Genomic DNA, 15,940 nt, shown 5'->3' with positions numbered 1-15,940 from the left:
GTGCAGTAGGAGAATCAGGGTGGGTATGCACAAGTGTGATGTGTTTCAATTGGCAGAAAACATTGGCTCCTATTTTGCCTAGTAAACCAATCATTAAAAGACAATTTTCAAAATGTTTGTGAGGTTACTGGAGTGGGCTTTAACCTGCTTTATGGTTCGTCCTGGCTCTCCCAATACCTGGATTGGTTTGATGTTGTTCCTACCTTGTCTCAGAGATTTATTCATGAGTTCCACTTTGCCAAATGACAGTAAGATGAGGCAGTGAAGTCCCTTCCCTGTAGAAATTATGTTATGAACTGAAGCCAAGCTTGCTAAATTAGGAAAAATATAGGCGGGGAAAATGTTCTGTAGTTGCTCTGTGCAGCAGTTCATGGTCCAATAGCTGTCCCTCTATAGGATTTAATGAATACTATACTGAAATGAAGATTCAGTTTTAGTTCCAACAATATTGCTGTAGTGGGTTAAATGTTGTCAGCCAATGGCAAGCAAAAATCTCTGTTCCACCGACTTTCACAGCAGCAATACAGTGCATGACGAGACTTGCTTAGCAACACCTTGCAGTTGTGATAATAAAAGGTGGTGAGTGATGGGTTAGCCGGCATGACTGAACCTGGCTAGCCACATACCTGCAGGGCAAACCTATGATTAGGTCTGAGAGACACCCACGATAGGGCAGAGGCAATGGGTACCTGCAGTTCCAGCCGGAGGGGCTTTGCAACACAGATAAAAGCACAGAAAACCTACGCCTGGGGATGATGGGAGTGAAAATGATTAATCAGTGTGATCTTATCTAACTGAGGCATATCCAGTTAGATATATTATTAATAAGAAGAACGTACTGAGTTCTGAGAAAAAAGGAAGGAAGGAAATCGTTTTATCTGCATGACTGTTGCATAGCTGAGTCTCCCTACCGCAGTGCTTATACAAGTAATTTGTACATATGAAATAGCAGCTCGTATCTGGGAATTCCCTTGCAGCTGCTCTTCAGTAGTTTTTGGCACCAACCATTCCATGCTCAGAAAGTCTCATCTGAGAGTTAAGCATAGCCTTTTGCATTCTTTAATTCCTATCATTTCACCGTGCTACTGCCTGCTTCAGAGGCAAAGCGTGGGGTCGTAATGGGAAACAGCTCCCTGTTCTTGGAAATATGTTGGGCCATCATTATGTGCTTAAGGAATCAGGAATCTCAGTCCTACTGATTTAAAATCATTCCTGCACATGTACATAAAAATCAGAAAGCTTATTGTGAACTATGGCACAAGGCTTAGAGTGCTTATAAAGTAAAATCTTTGATGAAAAAAACATGGGCAATATGTATATTAGTGTATAGAAGTATTAGTATATAGAAAATATTCTATTCAAGTGAAGCCCATATGTATGGTTCCCTGGTATTGTTTTGCTGCAACAGTATATTCTCTGTGACAGATAAGTGGAGTATTTTTGTCCTGTTATAATCAGCGGCGAAGGGAAGCAGAGGCTACGGCAGTGCTTACTCAGCAATGGTGGCTGGGGAAGCAGATGTGCATGAGACTGACGGGATTTTAGTTAGAAACGGGGCGGGGGGGGGGGGGGGGGGGGGGGGGGGCATGTGTCTGTTTGCATGTATGCAGTGTGTGTGTGTGTGTGTGTGTGTGTGTGTGTGTGATGAAGAAGTAGAGCCACAGAGCAGAAGCCAGGCAAAGCTGGCCCACACCTGCTGTGGTTAAGAACATACTTAGCATACTGCAGGACTGACAATAAGAGGCTCTCACAGCTGCCTCTGACTCTATTATTGCACAACCTTTTCTGGAATAATTCATTTAAATTCAATTATCCCTCAACTGAACCAGGATGATTTCAGTGTGGATTTTAGATGATTCACCTCATAGTCTCAGGAGAATGAATTAGATTGAGGTTTTTTTTGTATTTAATAAATTGTTTGGACAATTCAGTGAAAGGGTCACTGTTATCCTATTACAGAGAGATGTTTGGTTATCCCGCTGTAAAAGCCAATCTCCTCTGAATAAATGCCATCTTCACCGTAGAGATTTTTTATCCCCAGCGGTCACACTCTGTTTGTCTACAGCAGATGTTCAGGGCCGAGGAGAATAATCCTAATCTCAGCGTTTGGCCGAATGCTGTCTCTGACATCATGCCACTCAAGAGGGAATGACATCATGGATGCTGTGTTTTCCTCGGAGCCACGCTGTCCTTCCTTAGAGCGAGGCCAATTAACATTTCAGTGTTGAGATTGAGCCAGATGATTTGAGCATGTTGTGTCCTCTGCTTGTTACCAGTGATCATAATAAACATGAAACATATAATTCCTTTTACTTTAGTCACTAGCAGAGGACACTGGTTATATTAAAACAGGCAAATGCCCTTTAGCCTTGGCTTCACAGAGCTATACATAAACTGCATTGGAATGGTATGCATTATCATGCCTATGATTTCATCTCCTGTTGTTGGGGATTACCATTCAATTCCCTGAACCCATGAATCACATCGAAAGCCATTTGTATTGCTTCCTCCTTCGCCATATTTGTAATGGAACAAGCCTAGATCCCAAGTTAGAAATAGCATAGACTCTCACACACAAATAGAGAGGGAGGAAAGCGGTAGAAGCTGACCGAGGATCGACTATATTGTTTGTCACCACAGTAATCAACAAGAATATCACAATTTATTGGAACAAAAAATTCTACATCTTTTGGTAATCTTGATTGTAATACTGACGCTGCTGAAGATTCAGATATCTAACGTTACTGTTGTAACATCCATCACGTCGTGCCAGTCTTTTTGCCCTTAACTCACCAGGAAGTGTCTTATATCTCCAGGAACTTACTACAGATCTTTTCAAGTCAGACCCGACAACCCTCCTAACCTTCCTGAAACTTACATGAAATGTTTTCTGAGAGATGTCTTCCGAGAAGGAAGAGAAGTGTGAGTTTTGGCAAAGAGAATACTGGGTCATGTGTAAAGCAGAGCCACATGGAATACGAGTGGCAGAGTGAGGCAGCCATCTGTTAATACCAGAAGCCTCTCATTTTGTGGCCAATTTCACCATCCGGTGATGTACAGTCGTCTGCACTCACCCAGCAGAAGAACAAAGTGATATTTGTTTTCAGTTAATTTGTGGCAAAGTGAAGGTGAATACCAACAGAAGGAAAGTTTTTCGAGGAAGAATGAAAGGGAACATTCCGTGTGTCTTGTTAGACCCAACACAAAGCAAAGGTCATCTGTCTTTCATGTGCCTGCACTGAAACCACAGAGGCCATGGTGGGAACTCTCATGCTGTCTGGTATGCCATTCATACAAGGCCATATGTTGCTTACAGTATAGAATTGCTGAGTGAGCCAAAGAACGTGTCTGAGCCTCGGTACTTGGAATTCTAGAACATTAGCGACCAAAACAATGATGTCATCCGGCCGAGGACGGGAATCTCTGAGTGTTTCTGCCAAAAACAGACCTTAAACAGCCGAAATGACCAAAATGTTTGGAGAGTAGCCTACGTTCAAATTTCTGGAATTTCTCCAGCTCAAAATACAATTTTACGTGCATACAAGCGTTTACAGGATGGGCTCTCGTGTCTCAAAGTTTGCGAAACACTGCAATTAAATTTCCTTTTTGAAAGTGGTAAAAATAGATAAACCATCCCGTGGTGCATTAAAACAAAACAATCAGTGTCATTCATTTGAATCAATGAATAGATATTGTGGAATTTGAGAGTTCTGTGTCTTTTAGTCTTGCTGTTCTATGGGCCATTATGGTTGGGGCAGTCCAGAAACAGTACTTCAGTGTTCTCAGCACCAGAAGTGGGATGGAGCATCATGATACAATATTCTGTCTGTTCAAGTTTGATTTGCAGTCCTTCCACTCTCTCTTTGTCTATGCTTTCCACTTCCTCATTGTGTATTTACAGTAACAAAGAACAACCTACCTTTTGAATTTCCAAAAAGGAGCAGTCAGTATTCCTGACTCTGTTTGGGATTTGGTGTCTCTTGTATAAATCTTTCCGTAAAGTGATTAATATTGTATTGGAAAAGGCTATGATCCTATCGCACTGTTAGTGTAGCTTAGTAACAAAAGATCTGAAGACGATTTCATGGTGGATCATGACTCTAACATGATCTAATGGCATGAATGAATCATTTATAAAGCAATAAAACAGTGGTTGTGTGTGTGTGAGTGTGTGTGAGTGTCTGTGTGTGCATTATATACCGTCGCATGTCATCCTCCCTCACTCTGAGCCAATGGAATAGCTCCCCCACAACACACACACACACACTGGTTGAATGAAACTGAATGAAACCAGTTACAAAATATTGTTTGCTTACTATTATACACAAATCCTCTCTGTCTCAGTCGCCTGCCACGGTCAATGTTACAAGGGCGTAGGTGTTGCACACACAATAGAGAAGCAGGTCATACGGTGGCTTATGTGTCCCTGAAATACATATTACCCAATGTGGTTCTTTAAGACACATAACCGCAGTGTGTGTTAATGACAGGAGGCATGAGTCATCGGGCCTGCCTTACGTAACTGCGTCACTTCCCCACCCAACTTGCTGCTAGTGCGCCACACCCCAGATTCATTCACACACTGCTCTGCTGCTGCTGCTGCCCAGCCTCCCATTGATGGCGGGGAGCACCACTCATCCTGCTCCATATACTGTGTGTGAGTGAGTGTGTGCAGAACTGGGGCAGAGCAGTCTAATCTGGGCAAACCACAGCTATCTCGCTGAATGTTAACATTACCTCATTTCACCTCACATTCCCACTCAGCTTGATGAAATGCAGTGTTGCTGTCAGTGCAGCCGGACTGTTAGGTTAGTTGGTGCAGCGTGTGTTATATGTTTGTCTGATGGTTTGAGATTGCACAAAACATTTCCGGGCACCGGCAGAGCAGCTGTGCCTCAGTGCTTATTGGGGTTTAACAATGCCATAACTAACACAGACCATGAGGAGTGAACGGAGCTAACAGGACCCTCAGGGAAGAGGTGGGGTTGGGGGGAGGGGGAGGGGAGTGGAGGGGAGGGGGGGGGGGGGGGGGGGATTCAGACATTGCCATCAATCAGGACACTGACGTCACAAGCTCACACAAAACACACACACACACACACACACACACAATCGATTCCCTTCCAGAAGGAATCAATCTCGCCATTTACAAATACTATGCCATGAACTGTTTGAAACTGGTCTGTTTAATGTATTATTTTTTTCATTATGATTGTTTTAACCACTTACACTGTTCAAATATTTTACTCCAGATCTCTAAACCCTGCTCAAATTGAAATGAGAATTTGAGACTGGTCCATATATTTTTCTAGTATCATCACTATCAGACAAACAGATTGCTGTGTTTTTGAATGCACTATTAACCAGACTAGGGATCCACACAATAAGCATTCTCCGCTCTTAAGAAGAGCTTGCTTGTGCCATTTACTTGGTGAAATCTCTTCATCTCCTACTTCCTCAAAGCAAGCCTGACCGCCAGATAAGATTATGTTTTCCTGCTGACACCAAGTGGCCAGAGTGCGAACTGCATGACTCTTCAGTAAAAAAAATATACTCTGTTTACCTGGGAAAAGACTTATTACACAACCAACAAAACAATACACAATGTGATGAAAATATTTTGGGTTCATTTTGGTAGGGATTTCTTGTGAATGTGACAATGCAAGACTGCTATTCTTTTTTTTATTACTTTTATTTTTTTCTCTCACTGTAATTCCATGTTTGTTGGTCTGACTGATTCTCAGTCATGACTTTTCTACACCAATGAACCAACATTTCAAACTTACTCTCCAACATAGAGGTCAGAATAAAAGCTATATCAACAATAGAACAACAATAGAACTGGCCTCTCTTTGTACTGGATCAGTGTTCTTTATATGGGCAGAGGCATTTGATTGTCAACTGGTGTCGGTCAATCCAGATCCCCTAACATGGGCACTAACATGATTAGACATAAATAGCTCCTGTCTCAATACATTGTGTAACTAGATACTGGCTCTGCAACCATATGAATAGTTCACATGCCGCAGACAAGAGCCACCATGGGACACAAATTACACATGGAAATTTATAGAAGGTGAGTCAAAATTTAGGTCAGACAGCTTAGTTTTACAACTATGTACCTAAGTTTTGATACAGTGATTAATGGTAAAACAACAAAAGCACTGCACCGAAGACGGAGTGGTGTGTCTGCAAGACTATTCAAGCCAAAACTACATGAAGAACAAGGATTACAACTGTCAGAGTAACTCTCATTTTGTCAAGAATCATAATTCTATTGCCCAGTTGAATATTTATGAGAAAATAAAAATCACACAGCCCCAAACAGAGTGAAAACAAACGACTGCTTTGACAAATGTATCTTGTTTATTACATGAGTGCAGATTCTACGCAGACTTTTGATGTAGAAATGTCCAGGGGAATAAGAAGGGAATACAAAGTCCTGAGGGTATCTTAAACATACAGAAATGCATACAATGTGTACATCATAACATGTATACACACTGGATCCAGTACATTGCCTCTAAATGTATGATTAGTCTACCAGAGCTTGGTATAAAACTATGTTGACTCACAAATATATTTTCTGCCCAGCTAAACAATATCAGCCTCTTAGTAAGAAGATTTGTAAACTGGCTGTGGCCCTTCAAAGATAAGGTTGAATTTGAAATAAACACAAAATCGATATTTCAAGTAGCCAAACTGATGTAGTATGTGACTTCTATAGAAAATATAAGTAATTTGGTTACATTTACACAAATTCAGTATACATGGGCACCAAAATTAGTTACAAACTGTATTTACAACAATGCAAGAGATGGTAGAAAAATACAGAAACATTCAGATAGAGTATTCAACTAAATCTTGCAAAGTCGTTCGAAGGTTCTATCAGTGGCATCCACAATCATCTTCCAGTTCTCCATAGATGACCATGGAGTCAAATAGAAATACAAAAATAACACTATGGGATCAGGGACGTCTGTCTTGTCTTGTTCAGCGTTACTCCACTCCTTTCATGAACTCCAAGAACTCTGTAAACCCAGGGAAAATAGAAGTTAGCTAATGGTTACTGAGCCCTAAACAAACTGTAATGGAAGTGTGCGATTTCCATATCAAACAAATGTCTCATTCTGTGTGTATTTTTTTTTGAAGAATCCATTGAAACATTTGATCTCGACATGAATGATAGATCAAAGGAAATGAGTGGTGCAGCATATGCTCTCCATAAGCACGTGCTTCTCACTGCTGTCACTGTAACACGGGGTAAAATCCTCACCGTCATAGTCAATTTTGCCGTCGTTGTTCTTGTCCCCGTCCTTCATCAGCTCCTCGATGTCATCCTCGGTAATTGCTTCTCCTGTAGATTCCAGCATCACTTTCAGCTCATCCAGGTCGATGTAACCATCTGCGTTCCTGTGCAATCAAAGGAAGGAGATGTGATAATGTGCCTAACCCACCTGAGTTAAGATTTAAAAGTGGTGTTTACTGTAGTTAAGATTGAAGTGGTGGAGCCCAGCTGTAAAACACAAGCAAATAGAGGTGTGTGAGTTTGTTTTTCTGCGTCTATCACGACTGAACCTTTCCTGTGAAGTATTTGAGAATCATCATTGCGGAAAAAAGGTGTCTGCTTTTTGATGCTCAGACAAGATGTCTAGGTTACATGGGTGTGGGTGTTTGAAATATTCTGTGCTGGTCAAAAAGGATTATGGAGCATACTACTTGCCATACACTGAATAGTTATCTGGCATTTTTTGGCACATAATTCGACATGGTGAGTATATTTTGATGGAACGATGCTATGCAGAGGAATTTGATGACTTGTCAGTGGTGAATTTCAAATGACTGCATCCCATTATTATGGTTTCTGCCAAGGCTATATTCTCTCAAGGCATTCGCTCTGTTGCTGTGTTAACAGCAACAGAGACTTAATAAAGCTCCAGAGTTTCCAGAGTGGGGTTTGAACATGAGTGAAGACATTAAACTCACTTGTCAAACATGCGGAACAGCTCTGCCAGCTCTTCCTCTGTCTTCCCTTTGCTGTCATCCTTCATGCACCTCACCATCATGACCAGGAACTCGTCGAAGTCCACCGTCCCACTCCCTGCACACACATGATATCCGTCAATACATCCTCACACTCCAGATCCAGGGACTATCAATCTTACCTTACTCAACCTGACACCAGTTAGGTATGTATGTACAGGAAATGTGTGTTTCAGTTCAGGAGTTCCACCTTTACTTTACGTTGAATTGCACTTTATTTTCAGTGTCATCCCTCGTCTCTTAGTTCAGGGGATTGTTTCATATCTTTCACCGCCACAAACCAATCCTTTCGGTTCTTGTACTTGACAGCAGTGTTGTTTAGTCGTGTGTTTTTAGTTACCGTCTTCATCCACCTCGTCGATCATCTCCTGCAGCTCCTCTGGTGTAGGGTTCTGGCCCAGCATCCTCATCACCTTCCCCAGCTCCTTGGTGCTGATGCAGCCGTCCTCTGCATCCTGTACGAAGATGTCAAAGGCGGCCCGGAACTCTGCAGCACCACAGAAGCACACAGGCAATATATCAGTAATGTGGTTTGGACCTAGAAAGGATGGATCGCTCTTTTCTTTGCAGCATCAAGCGCACTGTATAGTAGATATAGTTAATTCACATTTGAATGAAAATGTCAATTTGGTGACATGTATTGATGGCATGCATACAGAAAATATTGTTATGTGTGTGCACTCTAAGAGACTCCGGTATTAAAGTAATTAGAGATGAATTGTACTTTTTACGCACCATTTTTCTGTTCATCTGTCAGCTGCTCAACCTGTAAGAGTTGAAAAGATTAAAAAGTAATGTGTTACCTGATCGTATGTATGACATCATTGGGCAATTTCAACATAGTACTACATCTTATTACTATCTGTTCAAATTTGTACATTATAACTTCAATCATTATAATTTGAGATACAACAACAATGGTCAAAGCTCAAAATATTTGCTAAAAAATGTTTCAATTAAAGATATGGGTGAAGATTATCTTCAATATCAGTATTTAGAGTGTGAATCCAGCCTCTGGACTAGATCACCTCCATCTGTTTTGATAACTCTTAAACCCACAAAGGTAATGTTTTGGTACCTCACACTTGGCCGTCCCTGACAAAACACAGAACCTATATATCATATGTGAGGCCTGCTGGCCAGTGAGTGGAGGAGTTAAAAATAAACGGACAGGAGGATCAGGAACCACAGATAAAGGACACAATACACAGTGCTTTAAATTAGCATAGCTGTGGATCTGGCTCAACAATGGAACAGTAATCCTGGAAAAGCTACCACGAATGAGAGAGGGAGACAGCTGCTTATGTAAGAGTTATTGTCTGTCGTCCACTATAAATTAAACACACACACACACGCCTCTGGTGATGATATATGAAAAAAGCGATGTCCATCTAAACATCATCACACATATACACATGTACATTCCTATGTGTTTTTACTGTCTCTCAGTACTGCTCAGCTGAGATGTGAGTGAGCAGGACAGCCAGTGGAGCGGCCAGGCAGAGATAGACAGACAGATAACCATACAGCTCTCGGGGCTCACAGATAATGCTGGAATTCAGCCTTGGGGGGGTTATCTAAACCTGAAGCCCTTCTCTGGCACCACAGAAACACGAATGCAGGAGCGTCTGAGCAACCGGCCAAAATTAGCCATGTGAAGTGGGACTGTTCCATTTGTAGTCATGAATGAACCGGCAGAGTGCGGACTAGGGACTCGTCCTGTCGGTGACCTCCTGAGTGGCCTCTATCAAACCTGATAGGACCGAAGTAGGGGAACATCTAGAGACGTATATGGTCTGAAGGCTCCTCTGACATCAGCTGCTGATGGAGACAATGTGCTATGCTAGGCACATCAACAGGGATTTGTCAACATTCATGTAATGTCAGACTGACTAACAACAAAATGATGGGAGACATTTTTTTCTAACTTCAAATTAATGTGCACTCAGACATTCCATGTCATGGTCAGTTACAGTAAGACGGAATAAAGTTAATATTTTACTTTATAAATCATTGATAATGCTCTGTGTCACAGACTAATAATAATATGTTATTAAGAAATATAAAGTTGTTGATTCTAAAAAGCACCACTCTCACACCAGACTTCACAGAATTCACACAAACAGATTTTTTTGGTGAGCATCCCATCGAACACCGAACCAACTGAAAGCACCTCAACATCCTTTTCTTTCATCTCCTCATCAAAGGGAAACAACTGCGTTTTGTTTTTTTTCAACTGTAGTTGTGAGGTGTGAGTGGACCTACCGCTGCCTTGTAGATGTCGTTCATGTTGGAGGCTTTGGCCGCTGCCTGTCCGACGGTGTCCTGGCACAGAGGAGGGAGGTGCTGTCCAGCTCAGAGCAGGACGCTGGCCTCATCCTGGGAGGGTTTTATAGCTGGAGCCTGGCGCTGTCTGGTTCCTCCCCGCCCTGACCAGCCTCCCCTCTGTTTGTGCCAGTGTGTGTGTCTATGTGTGTGTGTGTGTTTGTGTGTCATTTGGCCAATCTGTCACAATCACCAGGCTCAGATAAAAATGCGGCTGCTCTTAGGGGGCACACTTTGGAATGGAATGAAGCGAGGGGGGCACGCATGGCGAAGCCTAATCTCCAGGGAGGGGGCTGTAGAGACACTCAACATTCCATCAGACCTGGACCAGAGGAGCAGAGGGCCAGGCCAGGGCGGGGGTGGTGGGGTGGGGTGGGGGGGGGGGTGGACCACAGCCGACACGGACCATGAAGGGAGGAGAGAGAGCAAGAGGGCAGCTCTATAAAGCCAGAGGAAGGTGTGGGGGGTGTTAGCCTGGTTCAGAAGGGTAAAGCCCACCAGTAAAACCTGATCACACAGAGGGGTGTGTGTGTATGCGTGTGTGTGCACGTGTGTGTGTGCTGTATTAATGTTAGGTCAGGCTAGGCTGGGGTTAAGGTGTTATTTACTTTCTTGTCTTTGCTGCTGCTGGGTACCAGTGTCATGTTGCTATCTGTGGAGATAGAAACAAACAAAATAAATACGAAATTAAAAAAGAAAACATCATTTTCTCCACATTATTCAACCCTAAAAAGTATAAAAAGTATACCTCCAGGTATTTCCATCACCTGTACATTTATGCCAATATTACACACATTATCTTTAGCCTATTAATAATAAGGCCTATGCAATTCACAATCTATATGATATATGATATTTAAATTCTAAGCCTTCATGAGCAGCCCAGTTTCAGCCAGCAGAGGGTGCTGTTCACTACACATAGACTGAATTAAATTGTTGCACAAAGCTGCCGCCAGATATCCAATTTATCAACAGTGGGCTAGGTGAGAAATCTGGGTCAAACAAACCAAACACTCCGAGACACATTTAAATTGAATTGTACACAGCACAAGAATTTGGTACATTTATTTCACGCACCCTTGAAACAGGGCCATCTCCATCATTTGACTGTGCGATTCACACACACACACACACACACACACACACACACACACACACACGTACACACGTTCATGCACGTGCACTCAAAAACAGGCACATGAACGCTCACACACAAAACACACACACGCTCACACACACACATACAGAGTGCTGTGGCAGGCACTCTAAGTGACGGGTGATCATGCTGAGTTATAATGGGATGCTAATGGGGACCGGCACAGCTTACAAGCATCATACAGCAGCTCAGTGAGAGAGAGGGAGCTCACACTGAACAACATATCAATAACATGTCCTGCTCTTCAGAGACACGGCTACACACACACACACACACACACACACACAGACCCCGTACAAAGACGCAGCCTTCACAGAGAGAAATCACTGCACATCACTCACATGCACAGCTTTCACAGACAGCGCCAGAGCCCACACAACAGGGACCATTGACAGGTTGAGCCTCCATGGAAATAGAAAGGGGGGGGGGGACGACAGAGAGGGAGGGCATGAGGCAAAAAAGAAATGATTGCATGCTGGTTGTCCTTGTGTGTCTTCTCAGTCATTCGTCAAATTTCATCATCAAAACACATAGCCATCATAGCCGTTCCGTTGCAGTGATTTCCTGTGAGTCATCCCCAGTTCACCTATACCAGCGCTGCGCTCCATTGTACGGCGCGGCTGGGATTCGGAACAGAAATTAATCATCATCAATGGCACCGGCTCTATCAGTTGAAACCCAAAGCATACTGATGAGTCTACATGATCAGCCAGACAGATTCATTTGGAGAGCCGAGTGCGGTGCGCTGGCTGCCAAGAGTAATGAGCAGCTCTGCAGGGGGCACTAGCTTCTAATGTAAAGCTTTTTTGAACACACACACACACACACACACGGTGCTACCATAGACTGGCACATGCTGCTTGGAGAACCCCACATCAAAGGGAGCATATGGAGTGCTGTTTCACTGGAGCTCTCCACCAATTTCCTCTAACAGAGGAAGGCTGACGAAAGAGTCAGCCATCTCCTCCACACAGCGCAATCAGACAGCGCATCTCAAATCCACAATTCACCGCACACCGCTTTTTGAGGGGTTGCCATAGAAACTCTGCTGGGTAGTAGCGGGCAGAAAATGAGAGGAGATGAGCGGGGCTATTTCCCCCCTCCACCTCCCTTCCCTCCCTCCTTCCCTTCCTTCCTCCCTGCCACCACATTTTGTCCTCAGAGTGACTGTATTATTTTCTATTCTTTGCCTCTTATACGCATATATAAAATGCATACACATGCATGCACCCACACACACACACACATATGGTCATAAATAGGGGTGAGAATGGTTATTTGTTTGCCAGAACCATTTATGCAAATGCTCTGGTTGACTAAATCCACAAGTCCAAACGATTTCATTTCATGTCTCAGGCTGAACATGGGAACAAACTGCTTTGTTTGGATCAAATCAGGTTATGCGTAATGTTTTAGTTTTGCGCTATATATATAACACTATTTAACATTACAATAGTGATCTGATTGAATAGTTATTTGATAACGGCTGAATTTCCATCATCAACCTAAATCTCTTCCTGCAGAAAAATATAAATCCCAAGTGTGCAATATTTCGAAATGCCCAAGGCATAATCTCTCAGGCTGGTAGTATTGAATCAGTTGGACTGCATTCATGAATATCTACTATTATTGGCTACACACCATACATCATGTCAATTTAAAATACTAGTGTGATATAGTGATTGTGTTGATGTGCAGCTGAGCGTGAAGCATAGGTCTTTTGCACCCCCCCACCCCCACCCCACCCCTCTTTCATCTCCTCATCCTCATCTCCTTGATTGGAGTGAGGGGGGGTCTGAGTGTGTCAGCCTCTCTCTTTTTCTCCCAGTTTTTTTTCTCCCCCTTCTCTCTCTCTCTCTCTCTCTCTCTCTCTATCTCTCTCCCTCTCTCTCTCTCTGTCTCTTCCCATCGACAATCAACCTGTCAATGGCTCCTGTTGTGTGTGGGCTCTGCCTGTGTGAGCGATGTGCAGTGTTTTCTCACTCCGAGGGCCACGTCTTTGTAAAGGGTCTGTGTGTGTAGCTGTGTCTCTGAGGAACATGTCTCTCTGTCTGTCTGTTACTCTCTCTCTCTACATCAAACTCTCTACACTCATCCTCTCTATATTCCACTCTCTATCTCTTACTCATTCTCTCTCTCTATTTTTTTCTTTTTCTCCTCATCTCTCTAGATGCTGTGTATACAGAGTGAAAGACTAAAGGAGGAGTGGCTTGAGGCGTCTCTGTGTCCAGCTCTGTCTCTCCAGTGAGTGCTTACTGCTCAGAGGGGAAGCCTACACTCTCAGCTCTTTCTGCTCTCTCTGCTCTCTCTGCTCTCTCATCGGTGACAAACATCAGGCCCAAATTGAGGGATTTGGCTTTAGAGGAGAGGGGGAGCGATGTCTGCACTCTGCTCCGCTGTGTTCAACGGCTCCGTTCTGAAAGTCTTTGCACTGAGCGACTTAGCGTTATGCAGCGCTCCTCAGATCAGAGCTCTAATGAGCCAGTGGCCACATTAGCTCCGGCGCTGATAGAGCCACTCACTGTGTCTCTGCCAGGGGGCAGCGTTTTCCAGTCCAGCGGACCACCAAGTCTCCTACCGCCCTTTCCACCCGAACCCGCCCGCCCCCACCTCCCATAATAGTGTCTGAGACACCCAGAAGAGAATTCCTCTCAGATATATGGTAGATGATGTTCCCCTCCAGCAAGATATAAAATATGTTTCTTCTATCTGGCAGCAGCACAAGAAGCGTTCAAGGGTCTGTCTGGATGTTTATCCTGGACAAAGGAAGAACAAATGATGAGAAATAAACAGCGGACCTGACTAGTGAAGTAACAACAACAACAAGAAATGTTAATCATTTAATTAAATGCAATCAAATACCCAGTGTAAATAGTTTTACGTTACCTGTGAATCACACAATATGTTTGATTTTTGATTTTGGCTCAGTAACAGTTTCACTGCTATCTACTCATCTAGACATATCTAAAATGTCTTTTGTATATTGCATAATGTTAATACTCACTTGACAGAGGTGCCAGTTTCTGTGCAAGTCTCATGTCATGCAGGCATGTGTGCATTTCTATATGTAGTATGCATACGGTAATGCAGTTTGATGAAGATAGTTCACAACACAGATGACACACTCTTTTTTTCAGTAAACAGCGGTCTTCATAGTCATACAAGTTTGTGCGTCATAGCGATGACAGTCGGTTCAGTGCATCACTGCCCTGCAGTTACAGACTTAACACCTTATCGCCCCCCCCCCCCCCCCCCCCCACACACACACACAAACGCTCACACACCCAAAAACACACACACACACACACACACACACAAATACAACAAGCATACACATAAGCAAACAAAATGTCTACAGTCCAGTGCTCCTCAGAGACATCAGTGAAGGCAGATGACCGAGCTCTAACCTTCACAGATGACCTTATCCCAGCCAGATCAGACTGCATGCCCTATTTGAGGAGAAAATACAGGCAGAACAACTTGTATTTTGAACCACTTGTAAATGTATGACATTTAGACAATTGCCTGTCTTGGTGTTCTCACTGTGTGCACACATCCCCATTTCTGATCCCTTGATGTGTCAGTGTCTCTTCCCTTTCCGCTTTCCCTCAAACAGCAGTTCTCTAAAATGGGATCCAGGGACCCTTGGGGTCTTTGAGAATGTTTCAGAAGTTCCAGAGTAAAATGAACAGCAGCATAATTTCACTAGTGTTTAATTTACAACATAGCTCAATTGAGAGTATATTGAGAGGATGGAATCATCATTTTCACTCTCCCACTGTTGTCACCCCACATCCAGATAGTAAGCTACCTTTCTGTGCTAAATCAGAGTGGAAGTATCAAATGTCCCTGGCCAAAGAACTAACTCTGTCAAGAACTATAATCTGACTTCTACAGAAATCCATGAAAATGCACTAGCCTGATGTGGCCACCAATACAAATATAATTAAACTCAAAAAAGTATCCTGGAATGCCACTTTTGCAATGATTTTTATTCCAAAGTTAGGTAAGCCACTCCTATTTCTGGAATGGATTGTCTTAGTATCTGCCTTTGGCCAGTGTTTCTGCTGATCTGTGCTCTGTGTATTGTGTCCAAGAGAAAATGTTTTGAAATACCTCTGTAACTGGACTAGTGTTTGAGCCCAGAATAGCTTGTCAGAATTAAAGCGGCACTAGGAAAGATTTTATGTGGAAAAAAAACACCCATCTTATCAGCCCAAATCACAAAGTGAGAGAAGAGCAACCCCTCCCCACTAATTGAGATGCCATATATTCACCTTATTTGCTCAAATGATTATTATTATTTTGTTGCTGGCTGTGGTCACTGGTGGGAAATCCTCTCCACGCACAGGGAATGGTGGAAGGAAACTTAAAAGTGAAATACAAATCTGGCTCCTGAACAGTAGTGAGTGAGCG

The 15,940-nt window shown here is 43.1% G+C and overlaps 1 protein-coding gene across 1 annotated transcript; it reads right to left on the bottom strand.

Annotated features, from left to right (window-relative positions):
- Positions 1–6,399: 6,399 nt before the first annotated feature.
- tnnc1a (troponin C type 1a (slow)) lies at positions 6,400–10,387 on the bottom strand. The gene is made up of 6 exons (XM_071924556.2): positions 10,309–10,387; positions 8,779–8,809; positions 8,384–8,530; positions 7,987–8,101; positions 7,277–7,413; positions 6,400–7,031 (listed from the first exon to the last, which is right to left on the bottom strand). Exons 1-6 carry the CDS (start codon positions 10,330–10,332, stop codon positions 7,000–7,002), a joined length of 486 nt encoding a protein of 161 aa, XP_071780657.1. The 5' UTR covers positions 10,333–10,387; the 3' UTR covers positions 6,400–6,999.
- Positions 10,388–15,940: the final 5,553 nt, after the last annotated feature.

The sequence above is a fragment of the Centroberyx gerrardi genome, chromosome 14, assembly GCF_048128805.1.
Source record: "Centroberyx gerrardi isolate f3 chromosome 14, fCenGer3.hap1.cur.20231027, whole genome shotgun sequence".
In the NCBI taxonomy this organism is placed as follows: domain Eukaryota; kingdom Metazoa; phylum Chordata; class Actinopteri; order Beryciformes; family Berycidae; genus Centroberyx; species Centroberyx gerrardi.
Note: the sequence above shows the minus strand (reverse complement) of the source record. Positions and strands in the feature narration are given on the sequence as shown.

Bases quoted from the DNA above. Each gene is read 5' to 3' on its own strand.
- tnnc1a (XM_071924556.2), bottom strand. From the start codon at position 10,332: ATGAACGACATCTACAAGGCAGCG. The intron at 8,531-8,778 runs GTGCGTAAAAAG...GTGGTGCTGCAG, and splicing joins GACAGATGAACAGAAAAATG to AGTTCCGGGCCGCCTTTGAC. The intron at 8,102-8,383 runs GTAACTAAAAAC...ATGTGTGTGCAG, and splicing joins CGACGAGGTGGATGAAGACG to GGAGTGGGACGGTGGACTTC.